General features: G+C 40.0%; 1 protein-coding gene across 5 annotated transcripts in view; it reads right to left on the bottom strand.

Annotated features, from left to right (window-relative positions):
- Positions 1 to 15,230, bottom strand: part of WT1 (WT1 transcription factor) — a 48,485-nt gene that overhangs the window by 17,718 nt on the left and 15,537 nt on the right. For 3 of the 5 annotated variants that reach the window (XM_073347733.2, XM_073347732.2, XM_073347735.2), the window contains exons 4-6: positions 12,414 to 12,491; positions 1,647 to 1,749; positions 64 to 214 (exon numbers count right to left, since the gene is read on the bottom strand). In XM_073347733.2, coding sequence (XP_073203834.1) covers positions 64 to 214; positions 1,647 to 1,749; positions 12,414 to 12,491 — 332 coding nt within the window. The remainder of the gene's footprint in view (positions 1 to 63; positions 215 to 1,646; positions 1,750 to 12,413; positions 12,492 to 15,230) is intronic. The other 2 variants (XM_073347734.1, XM_073347736.1) reach the window with 1 other exon arrangement.

The raw sequence follows: 15,230 nt of genomic DNA, 5'->3' as shown, positions 1-15,230 counted from the left end.
GATCTTGATTTTAAAACCACCCCCCTTTGTATGGCATCTTGTTTAGACAATGCAGGTACTTACCGGTGTGCTTTCTGCTGTGCATCTGTAAATGGGACAACTTAAAGTATCGTTTGTTACAGCCAGGATATGCACACATGAAGGGACGTTTTTCATTCGTCTCACTAGCTGATCGGACAATAGTTGGAGCTACTCCTGGCACTCGCCGAACATCCTACAATGGCAGAAACAGCAGTGTGCATAGCTCATGTGAGCACGTATAAACACAAGCCTGCTCCCATGTAATCAGTAGAAACACTCAAATAAACTTCAGCATGAGTATGATCCTCTGATATACCTACCATACTACAAATGACCATTTTTTATTCTATTAATAATGTAAAAGTGTTCCTTTACCTTTTCTATGTACAGCATTACAAATATGTGAAGGTAAATGCTACATGCTAAATTCCCTCTAATATTTATATCTTACAATAAATGGGCCAAGTTCCATACTAATTACCAACAGCATAAATGTGGAATAACCCCCTTTAGCATCAATGGATTAGCTTCATAATTACAACAGTGTAACAGATCAGAACCTGACCCAGAGTAATGTTTTTATACTTAATTTTACAAGCTAGAAATTAAGCTAGAGTCCAAGGAAGTCAGTGTAAGAAAAAATGTTACTGTTAGATACTGCTGTAGATTGTAACCTTGACTATACAATGGTACTGCCACGGTGTTCCAACCAAGATGGACTTTTTTCTGGGATAACTGAGTGTTAACTGCTCAGTTCTGTTCACTGCATGTAAAGTTTAATCATTTAACTTTTTTCTAAGAGCTGGTTCACTAAGTGATGAATTGTTAAACTATAAAAAAAGGACCAGGTACTATTAATATAATCTAAAGATCGTCCTATTGAGATACATTAACAACACTGAAGCAGTGCAGAAAAGACAGAATACATTTCAAATTTCTTAAAAAGCTTTGTGGCCGGTCCATTCAGTTTATAGAATGTATGCATTTATTGTGCTTTATGTCCAGGAACCTCAAGCATAATATACAGCATGGGATCCATTAGTATTAATTCTATAACCAGTTAGAAATGGATGGGAATCAACCATCCTGGATTTTATGGCCCTTTCAAGTGTTTAACTGGTGTGTTAGCCATTAGGATGTGATCACTTATTGTACTTGTGTCTTCAGGGAATGATGTTCAAATTGTTACAATTTCACAAATCCACACATTCAAAACTTCATCTGACACCTCATTTTTGCTCAACCTTATCTACAATCCCAGGTCTAATCTACTATAACTACATAAAAACTTATGCGGCCAAACTTACTGAATACCTAACTTTCAAGTTCGATGAGAGGCCTCCAATTTTTGGCAATCCTAAAGTTAGTGAATAATGCAGCTCCAAAGATATGTTTTAGAAGGAAAAATACTTTATTTTTTATACTACAACTGTGTCTAAAAGGTGATCTTATTTTGTTCTTCAGTGAAATAGCAGGTCAACTTATCTCAGCGATTTCTTAATGACACAGGGAGACCTAAAGTTAGCAAGAGAATTATGAATACCAATCAAATAATCAATAAGTAACTGGAACCCTATAAAAACAGTAATTCTTCTTCCCTATGTAGAATGTCCTAATATACTTACTTGTATTCCTCTAAAGACTCCATGGGTGTGTATTCTATATTGGGCCCCACAGCTGTATAACATAGGACCAGCGTGGTTGTCACTCTCATATCCTGTTGCATGGCTGCAGATAAAGAGGGGAACAATGCATAGAGTTAAATATTTTTTTAGTGCACAGCTCCAAGCAAGAGGATTTGTTTCTTAATATGGTGATAAATTGTTTAGGCTTTGATTTGGTAGTCAGGAGATCCATCCCCAAGTGCAAATTACTGGAGAAAGATTCTTCTTTCACTGCATGGGTCAGATCATGATTATCACTCCAGCACAATGCATTGACTCAATAATATAGTTGTATTTATTATTGCCCAATAAATACCGTCCAGAAAAAAGGAGTATTGTCAAGGTTTAAAGTGTGGTACATTACCACAAAGATGTTAAGAAAAAAAGACACATAGGAACATAAACTTATGTGCAAGTTATTTATCAGCTAAATGCCGAGCTGGCTATTGCTAATATCTTTGGAATGAGCAAAATGCCTCAAGTTTCACATTAAGTACAGTGGATTTTGTCAGCACCTCATGACTCAGATATTACCAGATAGTACTGAGAAAGTGATGACATTTATAAGAATAGCAGTCGTGTACTCATAAGTACAGATTACAAATCAGTGTCCTAACCATTTAACCCACATATCAGCTTGCAAGATGCACTGTAGTTTAATTCTTTGTAAAAATCAACTTAAGCTAAACACAAAGGGGATGATCCTCAGTTGGTGTAAATTATCAACATTCCCCAGGCAGCAGCATGGCAACATTTAAAATAAATGGTTTGTTCACAATTTTGTTTACCTAGTTAAGATGTATCCTGAAAAATGTTATGTTTTTATGTGTAGAAGGTAGGAACACTGATGGATTTTTCCACTTTAGTAACTGTGAGATGTTCAAGTGATACATGTACATTGCAATTTTTAGTTCTGAATTAATAGTCATATGTGTTAATAAATTAAGAGCCATAGGTGTCTATATTTCAGTATCATGAACATTCAAAAACTCCAGGAGTGGAGACCAGGGAGACACAATGGGGGAACAATGTAGATGGATGAAAAGTAGGATTCTGAAGCAACGCCTAGAATAACCAGGTTTATTGCCATCACAATTAGAGGCCACTGAGGCTCCAGACCTCTGACTGAAAAGGAAAGCAGGGCCCACTGAAAGAAAGCAGTCTATGTAAAGGTCCAGTCTTTCAAATGATTTACAAGAACAATGGAATTGTGGGCTGGAAAGAGTCTGAAAGTTTCATGAATTTGACCAAAAGGGAGAGAGCTTTTGTGACTATGTAATATTTGTAAAATATCTGTGTTTCTTCTTTAGCGAGCCCACATAGAGACTAGCAGTCTGCTTCTGACGCCTAACAGAGGTGTTCCTTTGGTTCATGTGGTACAGTTCTGTGGGGTCAAACACTGATAATGGCACCCTCTTCTACTAATTACACTAAACCCAAAGAAAGGCTTCCGGCACACATGCAAAACCTCTGCTGGGGTGACTGCCATCATCTACATGTTTATCTTCATATTCTGGAGGCTTCTCTCCCCAAAATTCATCCTGGGGTATCCCAATAACAGCTTTTTTTTATCCAACTCTTCAGGATGGTGCTGCACGACAGTGACCTGCCTAGAAGCCACAACTGGCTTTCTTGAAAGCCAGATTTTTAGTTCAATTTGTTTTTTTCAGAGCCAAATCTGAAAAGCTATGGCATCACATCCTTGGCTGGGCAAGTCAGTGGATCAAAAGTGACACAGCAAGCATGTGTTCCACTTCTTCACAAATTCTACGACAGCTGTGATTTTCCTGGTTTGGAAGGGTTCGTTTTTTTCAAGAACACCTAACCCTGGCAGAAGCAAAGAGTCAAAGACTAGACCTCACAGGAAAGTAGAGGCTTTTTTAAGTTCAGAATGAAACAGGCTAAAAGAGGATTGCAAGGTGAATAAAATATTTTAATAGTGGCATTACCATTAGTAATAGGGAGAGAACAATGCTGGCACCTGTTCAGGGCAGGAATCCTCTTTTACCTATGTATCAATGCCTACCAAAACGGGACTCCAATCCTGATTAAGGCCTCAGGTCCTACCAGAACACAAACAATAAGAAATCATTTTCTCAGCTACAGCATGCACCAATATCAGAGAGCCACAAATGACCCCATCAATGTTGAATTTTCCTCTTGATTCAAAGGACAGCAGCAATGAAATCTGGTACTTGTGTAAAAGCCTATCAAAGGGAAGAAGCATCTACCACATGGCAACATCTGTTTTAATCACAGAGGGGAAGGGTGTTAGCATGTTATAATAAGAGAGGCATCTGTTCAGTTCACAGCAGAAGAAGTTGCTGATCTGAAGTGCCATAGGAAAGCAAGGGTAAATGTAAACTATCATTATTAGTCACTGGTTTGAGTAGCCTAGTTTAGCTTTATAATCCTTCACCTATCAGATCCACATCCCCGATGGCAGCCTAGGCAGTTCAAGAGACAAGATAGTTTGTAGGAAGATACCCTAAAAATATGGTAAACTTTACCCTGGAAGAAACCTCTGAAGGTACAACAAGTTACAGTAGAAATCATGCTACAAAACACAGACTAACTTGCACTCTACACTGTCTGAAATACAGGAGACTTGCAAGGTTTTCATTTGTAGGTGCCAAGGATTTTCTGAAGGACTATTCAGTTCTGTAATGGAAAGTAGCCAGCAGAACCCACTTCTCCTAGGAATTAGAAATGGAAGAAAGCTGTATGAGATCCCTTGGAATGCTCCTCATAGTATTTTCTCCAGTCTACTTTTAAAATATCTCCATGGATGGGGCTTCTACCAAATCGCTCTGTATTCCCCAAGCTTAAATTTCACTGACAGGAAGTTTTCCCTAACATTCCTCATACATTTTTTTATTTCATCCCATTACTCCTGGTCATATGCCCTCTTTGCTTTGGTGAGCAGAACTGTAGTGAAAGGCTTGATCACATTAGAAATTGTTTTCAAAGCCACCTGACCACTCATATATTAACTAGTGAGCAAACTACCCATTTAACAGTTCCCCTGAAAAGGCACCTTAGTAAGAAGAAACCATAGTTCCAATTTCTTAAAACCCACCAGCATTGTCAGGGACTTATCATATTCGGCCCTGTTATACTAACTTTGGTCATGCCGAGTAAGACTTCTTGGGTAAGAAGGCACAACTCAATAATGAGTAAGGGTAGAGTAATCTGACCCTAAACAATTGTAATATTCTAACATTGGGAACAGTTACTGGAAGTCAAAGGGACTATTGGTACAGCAATGTAAGACTTTCACAAATTGGGCCTGTGGCTGCTGCTTTGAATTGAAATCTCACTCTACATTGATAGTGACTGCCACACAGCTTGTGAAATAAACTGGATTTCTCATGTCTCTCCCTCTCACTATCTCCCTTTTGGTAAGAGCAAACGTGATGCATGCCAAGCTATGTGAATTTTTTGATACACCCATAATTTATTTAGCATACGCACTAGAATGTGGAAGACTCAGTGGAAGAACTAGTGTAAGTCTGGCAGCTCCTCTACAGCTTTTCAGACTTTCCAAAAATTACAGAATCACAACCACTGGTTTCATTTTACACAGGAGATAGCAACCAGAGGAAAGTCCAACCTCTATGAGCAATACAAGTCATCAGTGAGTTCACGCATGCAGTACACTAAAATAATTACAAATACACATCTTTCAGCTGGAGATCTTAAACAAAGAAACAAACAAAAAAAAAAGAGTGGGAAATTCTTTGACTTTAAGCTCTTTGGAGTAGGGACTATATTTACCTGGGTGAGCAGGCAATGCCTAGTACATTGTGACCACTAATGGAAAGTAAAAATATGAATACATAATAAATAAATCAATGTATCCTGCTTGTTTACCAAGGGATCAACTGTCCTACATCTCTACAAATACATTGTAATCTATATAATTTTGCATCTGAGCTAAATAAGAAAAAACAAAGATTATGGTTTAAAATAAAGAAGTTGCAATTGAAGCCAGGGTTTTAATTGTCGAGTGGGAATTTGGAATCATCAAGAGGTCCAAGAAGAAAAAAAATGGGAGAAAAAACTGTTTCCTCTGTTTAATGTTTAAAGTCATATTTATGACTGATGGGGGAAAAAATGCTGAAAAGAGTCAAGGCTAAGCAAAGCCAGATGCAGTTAAACCTGGTGTCAGGACAGTACTATTTTAGTGATGCAGGCAAAACCCTACAGGAGTTCTTGATTGAATAAAAACTGCAGGATTGGCCCTTAAGGTCCCAATTCTGCCTTCATTGGTGAATACAGAATTCCCTTGGATTTCAATGGAAGTTGCACAGATCTATCCAAAGGCAGAACTGGACTTTAAATATTTAGAGTTCATCCAGTTGATTGCTGAGATGGCCCCATATATATATTGTTCTTTGGTTCTAGGCAGCCAGCTGCAGACCTGGAAAAAATGCATAAAATATAGCTCCACATTTCTGCAAAACAAAGATTGATACTTATGCAACATAAAATGCTAAGCAAGCGTTATATACTGTAGAGCATTTAGAAACATTTGCCTTTAGGCCAGAAAATCCTTAACACTTGGAGAGTAGCTCTTTTAAAACGATTAATCTCGACGCTGTACAGATTGTACAGAGATTAATAAAAATGAAGGTTTTACAGATGAGAATGTGTGATGAAAAACAGAGCAGCTTTAGAGAGTTGTACCAATCTAAGACTTCATAAAAAAAAATCTCATAAAAGATTACTTTCTAATCTGAATATATAAAAAAAACCTCACAACCTGCAATTTCTCTCTCACACCAACTTTACTTTGTTACACTAGAACTGTCTGATTAGTTTACAACTAGCCTCAACTTAAATCTGGAGGGCAAAGCTTGGTTTTTTTAATTATTATTTCATACGAATAAAAAAAAGGGAAGCTATAGGGCATATTGAGAAGAGTGAGCAAGTAGCAGCATGAAACAGGAATGCCCATTGACTCAAAATGGAAGAATTAAAAAATTCAGAAGGAAAGATTACACAAAACAGGCACCACATTAAGATGCAATTTACTAGTGTTTCAGTGCAGGAACTGGAATATCTGGTGTAGAAACAGAGCCAAAAATGAGACAGAACAAGGGTGCGGGCAGGCTGTGTGATAACAGTACAGAAGAGAAATAAAGCTAAATTTTCTTTGCTAAAATGTTTACCACCCAATATTACGGGAAATATATGCCACCATGGAGACAATAAAGAAGTCTGATTAATGATATAGATGATGTTTCCTCCTGTTATTGGTGGTAATGCAGTTAAGCAGAAGGGAAGCATAAAGTTGCTGCTTTATCTGCATTCTCCAAGGCAACTGCACATCAGAGAAATGATTTCACTGATTCGGGCTCAGTGTGCAATCATTATGGAAAAAGAAAAGGTGGGTGAGATTAAGGCACTGGACTAGTATTCAGAGACCTGGGCTCAGTTCACAGCTCTGCTTGGGTACTTCTTTGGGCAGCTCACAATCTCTCCGAGTGAAATCCTTGTCCCATTGAAGTCAATGGGAATTTTGCCATTGACTTCAATGGAACTAGGATATCACCCTCCGTGCCTCAATTCCCTATCTGTAAAACGGGGAGAGTACTTCCCTTCCTCACAGAGGAGAGGATAAATTCATGATTAGGCATTCTGATGTGAGAGAAAAGGGGGAAATATTTAACACCATGAAAAACATATAATTGCGTGCTCCCATTCACACTGGCTGCAGGTCTGAGCCAGCTAGGGACAATTTACATTCTCAGAACTTACTGATGGTGTTTTATAAGGCTATGATGAAGGTTTTCTTGTTAATCTATTACAGAAAGCCTAAACCTTAAGGGTCTTGTATTAGAATGCAATTGTAGTAGTGCTTTGCAAATGATCTCTCTATTGTTCTGTCCAGTGAGACCAAGCAAATGGCAATACACACTGGTGTGCCTGGGAGCCCAGCCGATTGATTACATAGCTCAAGAATAAAGAAAAAAGGCACTGAGCCAAACTCTGCCAGTTTACATATATGACCTCAGTGGAGGTCTACACGTTAACTTCAATTTCCAGATAGCATGGCCCTTATTTCTGCAATTTTCTATCTGTTTTGTGACAGAACTCCTTGTTTAGTGGCCTATTTAGCTAGTCACAGGTTCAGATACCACAACAGGGTTTAGGCTCCTGTCCAATATTGACAGGTCTGTGCAATACCAGTGGGATGCTGCAGTATCGTCTTTTTTCAGATCATGGCCGCAATTCTTGGGCCCACCCGAGACTGCCAGGGACTAGATCAGACAGCTGAATAGGTAGCTAGTCAATATTTCTCTTTATTCTCATTATTCAGTATGTGGCCATATTACTTATTTATCATATGCTATCCAAAACCTGTACTGAATAAAGAAATATTAATTTCCTCATGGGCCTTCCAAGATTCTCATCACCATAGTATGGAGGATTTAATAGTCCTTAATGAAAGTATCTTCACATCACCTCCTAAGAGGCCATATTATTTTCCCTATTTTACAGCTGTGAAACAAAGGCTCAGAGATTAAGGCCAAATTTATCAAAAGTGTCCACTAATTTTGAGTGTCCACCTTCAGATGTATAAAAGGCCTGATTTTTCAGAGTAATTAGCATCTTTATAGCACTTTATATTTTCAAAGCACAGTGCCCATTGTCTTCAGTTGCAGTTGTGAGCTCTCAGCACTAATACAAATCAGGCCCCAGCTGTCTCAACATGCACACCAGAAAATGAGGAACACAGTTAGTGAACACTTGTGAAAAGTTTGAAACGATAGAATCCTGTTCTTCTGAGTGACATTTGACTGCCTTAGCCATGGAACCACCTTTTCTCCTCCTGCAATCCTTTGCTTCATTCATTCCACACCTTCCACCGTTTGCAACAAATCAGGGAGGGGTGGGCAGAACAGTTCTACAGACAACAGTCTCATTCACTATGCAATCCAGATCCATTTCCTGACTCCTGTCTATCCTGTGCACTAAACAAGACAGGGGTCCTGTAGATAAAATAGCATGTATCACATAATCAAAGACTATATCATAATGCCTATGCGGGGGCAGGGGGGGGAGGGGAGGGCTGAGTAAGTTTACATAACGGAAAGTGCCAGGCAACCTTAACTTTAGGTGTCACTACCAACCCTGCCTAGAATATGTGGTAATGGTTTCATTTTAGTACATTAAACTTAAATTGAATATAAACCCAGGAATAGGGCTACTGAATGAAGCTCATGTAAAATGATAGGGTTTAGAGAGTGATATGTTGCATCACTAACATATAATTTTAAATTTCCCAATTTCTTGCAAACTTGCAATACTATTTCTTTATTCTTTATAATACAATACATAAAACAAAGTTCAGCTGAGTCATGTGGAAGTGGTGGGGGGAGGGGAATTTCTATATAAGGATTGTCATCTTTGGAGAGAAATTAAGCTCTCCGTTTCAACATAAAGATACCAATATTCATAAAATACAACTTCAAGATTGAGAAAAGTATCTGAAACAGTAAACGCCTGGGAATCACTTATGAACAGTTCATATATTTTAAAGATGTAAATCTTAGGAAGAGTACCTTATGTTCATGGCAACTGAGTTTGGAGGTACTGTGTTTTATAACTCCCAGCCAGAGAAGACAGATAACTATTTTGGCTCATATTACCAGTGATGAGGCCATGTCTAGCACTGATTTTCCACAGATTCTACAATCTTGGCCTATACCAAAACTTTCAGCTTTGTTTTACCATCAAGATCATTCATCTTGATTTCTTCTTTTTTCCTTTCAAGAATTCTAGGTCACAAACTTTATACTGCTCACAGTCTGCACTTTGAGACAAGTAAAACCATTTATTTTGTTCAGTACTCCTTTAATATTTCTATTGTGTCCCTTTTTTTTTCCCACTCAGTTCCCCAAAGAATAACCTCTTCCTTGTTTTAATAACTTGGACCTCGGTCAAGGTTGATGTGTTTCTCCTTTTTGCAGGATATTTTCTTCAGAAGAGACAAAACAGTGTCTAATATTGCAAAGAAGAGGTTTGGTTGTTTTGTTGTTTTTTTTTAATAAAGGGTGCAGTTTAAAGAGGAAATTACAAACAGTTATGAAAAAAGTAGGAAATAGCCTCAGCAGCAGAGCTGGTCAGCTTGATTTGTATACAATAGTTGGGTTTCAGGGGGAAGAGAAGGGGCTCCCCTTTCTTTCCAGTAAGGGAGCTGCCTGACAGATTCTAGGTGTACCACAGAAGACCACCACTTCAGACTCACGCTCATTTCACTAGTTTGCTCTGACACACGTGGTTTACTACACTACTATCTAGTGCCTCTAGACTTCAAGTACCATTCACTAATGAAGGTTAGAAGCAGATCAGCAGTACTTCATGCTATTGTGCAATACTGAAGCCAGCCTGCACAAATACCGTACCTGATAGATCTGGATAGAGTCAGTTTTCTACATATTAGTTTGGGAATCTCCCTTTTTAAAAATATATACATATATATTTACTCAGAAAAGGGTAAAGAGCTTATCTTACAAAGTCAGGCAAATGTTGGCTTTGTCTGGACAAGGATCAGAAGGAGGTTCTTGAGAACATGTTAACTAGCATGTTATTAAACTCTACTCTGTACCAAGCAAGTTATATGTTAGCAGAAGCTAGCTTCTTGAGTTGAAGTCTAGCCTTACACTGGACCAGGTAGCACTTGCTAAAGTACAACTTGCGTTGTCCACACTAGAGCTTTAGAATGGGTTAGTTACACTGTGCTACCAAAACATATTTTTAAAAATAAACCACCCTAGTCCAGACAAACCCTCTGATGTGCTCTATTCATTTCCTCCTAGCACATCCTCTTCCACAGTCCCAGAGTGCTATCCCATTTTGGAAGGGCAAGAGTGGTTAAATTTTACTGACAACCCCACAGGGGGATTGGGGAGACATCTCTGGAATCTCTCAATACAGTTACTATCCTGCCTACAGGAAGGGAGGAACAGAAGCCCTGGCCCTGTAAGCACCACACCCTATGTCTTTGCTACCCTACCAATGTCTCTGATCTGCAGCACCTCTGAGGCGGGCTTCCTGCTTGCCGAGTAACAGGAAACCCATATTGGACTAGCGGCAAATAGACTAGAGTCCATTCCCTGCAGGTGGGAGGGTGACAATGGTATGGAGGAAGGAAGCCAGAGAAGATGGAAAGGGCCAGGAAAGGCAGGGACAGAGGATGTGGAGCCTGGAGAAGGGAAAGATAATAAAAAGGAGGGAGAGAAGAGCTGGCATGAGGAGCAGAGTGAGGTTAGAACTAGAGAAAAAGGAGAAAGGAATGGAGGGAAGGAGACACAGAAGGTAGCAGCAATATTCTAAGCCTGGAGCGCTTTCATTTGTTCTTGTTCTCACTGTGTGGTAGGAGTGTGGAGAACACTTTACACCCTGCAGTCTGGGGTGGGCAAGTTTGAGGCTGATTATGGCAAGGGTGGGGAGAGCAGACCAGGGCCTGATCATCCCAGCATTGATACCCAGGTGGATGATCAGCCCCCACACACTCTGCACACCCAGAATGCTGTTCTCCCAGCTTTTTGTGGCCCTTTCCCCTTCTGCTTTCTTGCTCAGGCCACCCCTGCACTGTGTCTCACTCCCCAGGCCCTCTCTAACAGCCACCATTGTTATTTCAGTCACTGCACTGGTTACGCACTGCCTTTGCCTATGAGCTAGGCCCAGCAGCCCACTGGCAGGCCTTCCAGATGCCAAGCACGTACAAGTCCAGGGCTGAATTCAGCACAAGATCTATTGGGCAGCCACTGTTTACAGGTTACAGAAAACACATTTCTGAATTGCACTCTGACCCAACAGTAGTTACGATGGGTCAAGAAGACAATACCTTGCTGCAAGCAGGTCTGAACTAATCAGAAGACAGAATCTCCCCCCGCCCCCCCTCAAAAAAATTATATATATATACACACACACACATACTTTAAAAAAAAACAAAAACTTATATTAATGGAAGTGAACAGAACTGACAAGCTTCAAACTCAGCTTCACCATTCAATTGCAGAGGTTTTTCCACTGTTTCCCATCCTTCCTTCACGAGCTTATTTTGTTAGTGCTTTGGGGTAGAGATCTACCTTGTCTTCATACCCATTCATGCAGTCCCTCCTATCACATATTGGTGCTGTATATATGGAATAATATGGCTGCTTAGAACCATCTATAATATAATTATACAGGTTTTCACATTCATATTATCCCAACTTAAATTCAAATATTACTAGTCTATTACTGGAAAACACCTTGCTCACACAAATGGAAAGCTATTGCATTTACTTGGCATCTGAATTGTGTAACCTACAATGAAGACAGTTCGTTTAGACAATAAAATGGTTAAAAATCTACAACCAACATACTGTTCTCCAAGACATATTGGTTTAAGTCAAAAGACCAAAAAACAAAAACAGTTAAAGAAAATATTGCTAGTTTTTTCCCTGTTGACTAACCTTAGACTAAAAAGTCTAAGAGAAAACTGGACCATAAAATTCTTATTAACTGTGAACTGACTAGTAGAATAAAACTTAATAGTTCAATAGGGTTATTTTTTTAAACTCAACGTCTTAAATTACAGACAAATAAAGACCCATTTTTGGACAGGTTAGCATTTTTCGTGCCAGTAACCTTATTCCATTCATAAAATAAAAAATAAAACGAAGTTAACTACACTAATGCAAAAGATTACAAAATAATAAAACACCTTACCCCTTTAATGTAGATCCCAAGTTCATTTGATTCCATGTCATGCATTCAAGCTGTGAGGTCATTTGGTATAAATTGTCACTGTTATGAAAATATCTAGAATTAGAACTAAAATTACTTGACCAAATTCAAGTAATACTTAAAAAAGAAGCAATAATTTTCATTTTTCTTTTTTTAAAAGTGTTTTCAAAATACATATAGCAGTACCAAATAAATTTATTTTATTTCAACCCTTTTATCTGTTTGTGATTTTAAATTTTAAAAGAGAAGAAAGAATGATTATGTGGTACAAGACAAGATGTTCATTATGATCTAACTTGTAAATTTTAAATGGCTGAAAATTATACACAATAAAGCCCTTAAAGAAAAAAAATATACTGCAATTAAATTAATAGAACCAGTATATATACAGACTTGTGGGTTAGCAATAAAGCAGATCTCTTATTTTTATATATATATATAAGAGCAAGTGAATTAACTTTTAATAAAGAGTGTAGAGGATCACGTGGTTAATGGACTGAAACAGCTATCAGAACTGGTGACCAATGTTACTACATATAGTGACTTGCCAAGGAAAAATGGAGTGGCTGAACCATAAATTAAACTCACAACTGGAATACTAGTCTTTTTTGGTTGTATGTTTTGTTTTGTCTTTTTGTAAAAGCTTATAATCTTAGAACTCAGCAGCCAGCAATATTCTCAGAAACTGGTTGTCAGTTGCTTACTTTCTATTTTTAAAGAAAACACTTCAGTGTTTTTTTTATTTGAGATCAACTGTAACCAAAAGAAATGGAGCTCATAGGTCCACTGATATAATAATGCTCAACACTTATCACAAATAATTTAAACATACAAGTGAACAGGTATGTGCTTCGAGGAGAGGAAAAACTGCTGCGGAATTGCAACACCAAAGGCAGTCCGTTTCCCTAGGGCCGTAGGGGGAGAGTCACAAAACAGACAGGGCTGAGCAAGCTGCTTTCCATTTACACAGCATGGAAAACCGCCGTGTGTTCTTTCTGAATCTTGGTTCTCCTGGAAATCCAGGTTCCCATTGCTACACAAGATTGCTCCGATCTGCTGCAGAGAATCTTACTGAAACCACGCTTTGAGTCTCTAGACCTTTCGAATCGATTTTCTGATTGATGTGGGTGCCAGAGAAATAGCGATTCACAATCAACATACGACCCCTGGCTGATTAATAATAGCTAAACTCACTAGACTTATGTAGTGATTGTATATAATTGTGTTGCGAGAGTTTTTTCATGGCAGGTAGAAGTGAGCTTGAAAAGTCCGATTCCAGTGGGAAGCTTTTGCATATAAAAACAAGTTAAATGACTTCAATCTTAAAGTATGTGTAATATCATTTGTCAGTACCGCGGGACACTATTATTCATTCGAATGTCTGAACTGCTATTATGCTACTACAATGTCCTGCATATCAGCTCAGAAATTGTTAGACTCTCCTGCAGTTTCCCCATTTGCAGCAGCAGTTCGTGCTGGTCTGTGCCACTACGTTTTGCAATTCCACGAATTCTTCCTGTAATGCGGCTGTAATTAATTCCTCCAGGACCCGGATTTTTATTAGAAGTGCCCGCCCGATGCATTTACAGCAGGAGATTTCCCTTTAACTTTCTTTCCCTTGACAGTTCATTTATAAGAGCCTCCTCCACAATATTTCCCCCCTCCCTCCTTTGCTTTTTCATCAAGCAGTACACATTCATCTTGTCACTAACCAGCAGCCACTGTATTCCAGACTGGGTTTGGTGACAGTGCACAAAACAAATCGCTTAGGAACCAGGACAATGTTCAGAGACAGGCTGGAGGTAGTCCTGGGCTCCATTTCAGTACAGCTGGAAGCTGGAACTGTCATGCACTCCATTCAGTAGGAGGTTTACAACGGTGTGTCCCGGCTACAAAAGACAGCCTTGCTCGTGCAATCAAAGGGGAATTCTCCGCTTTAGGGATCGTGAGTTTACACTTGTCATCAAATAAACTCAAAGATGGTTTGTCCCTTGCAACACGGACAGGGGCAATTTCTGCTCGCCTAAAAACTCCCACAGACTTCGGCTCAAGCCCCTGGCCCTGGTCATTCCAATGAAGTTCCCGCGGTGTAATTTGGCCCAGAGAAGTGGCTTGAGGGAAGACAGACCCACTAACCACTTGTTAGATATTTGCTGAGAAAGAGGAGGAGACGATAGTAACACGGTGCCATCTGAGAGGCCACCCACTGGCAACCAAGGTACCCTGGGAGACCGTGGCTGGAGCTGCGGGGCGGGGAGCGATTTGTGCAGGTTAAAGCATGAAGCTCCAAACAGAAGGTGCAGCCCGACCCTGCTCCCACCGAAACGGGCAAAGTAACTGCTGCTTACTGCCAAGGGGGTACGGGGGGAGCGCTCACCTGGTCTGCGGAGCACATAGGGACAGGCCCATAGGGACAGGCCACCCACCCAGGAAACCCAAGCTTGACTAACCCAGAGACGCGCAGCCCAGCAGCCTGAGAGCAAAGCCCATCCGAGCGCCCCCCGGCCCCCCGCTCCAGGGCCCCTCTCCCTGCCTTTGACGGGACCCGGGATCACACGGTCCCGGCCGGGCCTTCTCTAGTTGATGATACTCGCCTCCTTCTCAGGGCGGCAGGTGGGCTCGTTGAAGCTCAGCGCCCAGGGGAAGGAAGAAAGGCCTTGGCTCTTCCTCGGGAGAGCCCTGCGGGGGGGGGGGGGCTCCCTGCGCTCTGGCCCTTGGCGGAAGGCACCTCGGCAGTTATTTCGGAGTCTCACTGTGAACGCCTCCAGAGCTGGAACTGGGTTTCCATTTCTACCGCAG

The sequence above is a fragment of the Lepidochelys kempii genome, chromosome 6 (assembly GCF_965140285.1).
Source record: "Lepidochelys kempii isolate rLepKem1 chromosome 6, rLepKem1.hap1, whole genome shotgun sequence".
In the NCBI taxonomy this organism is placed as follows: domain Eukaryota; kingdom Metazoa; phylum Chordata; order Testudines; family Cheloniidae; genus Lepidochelys; species Lepidochelys kempii.
This window is presented reverse-complemented; position numbering and strand designations above follow the sequence as displayed.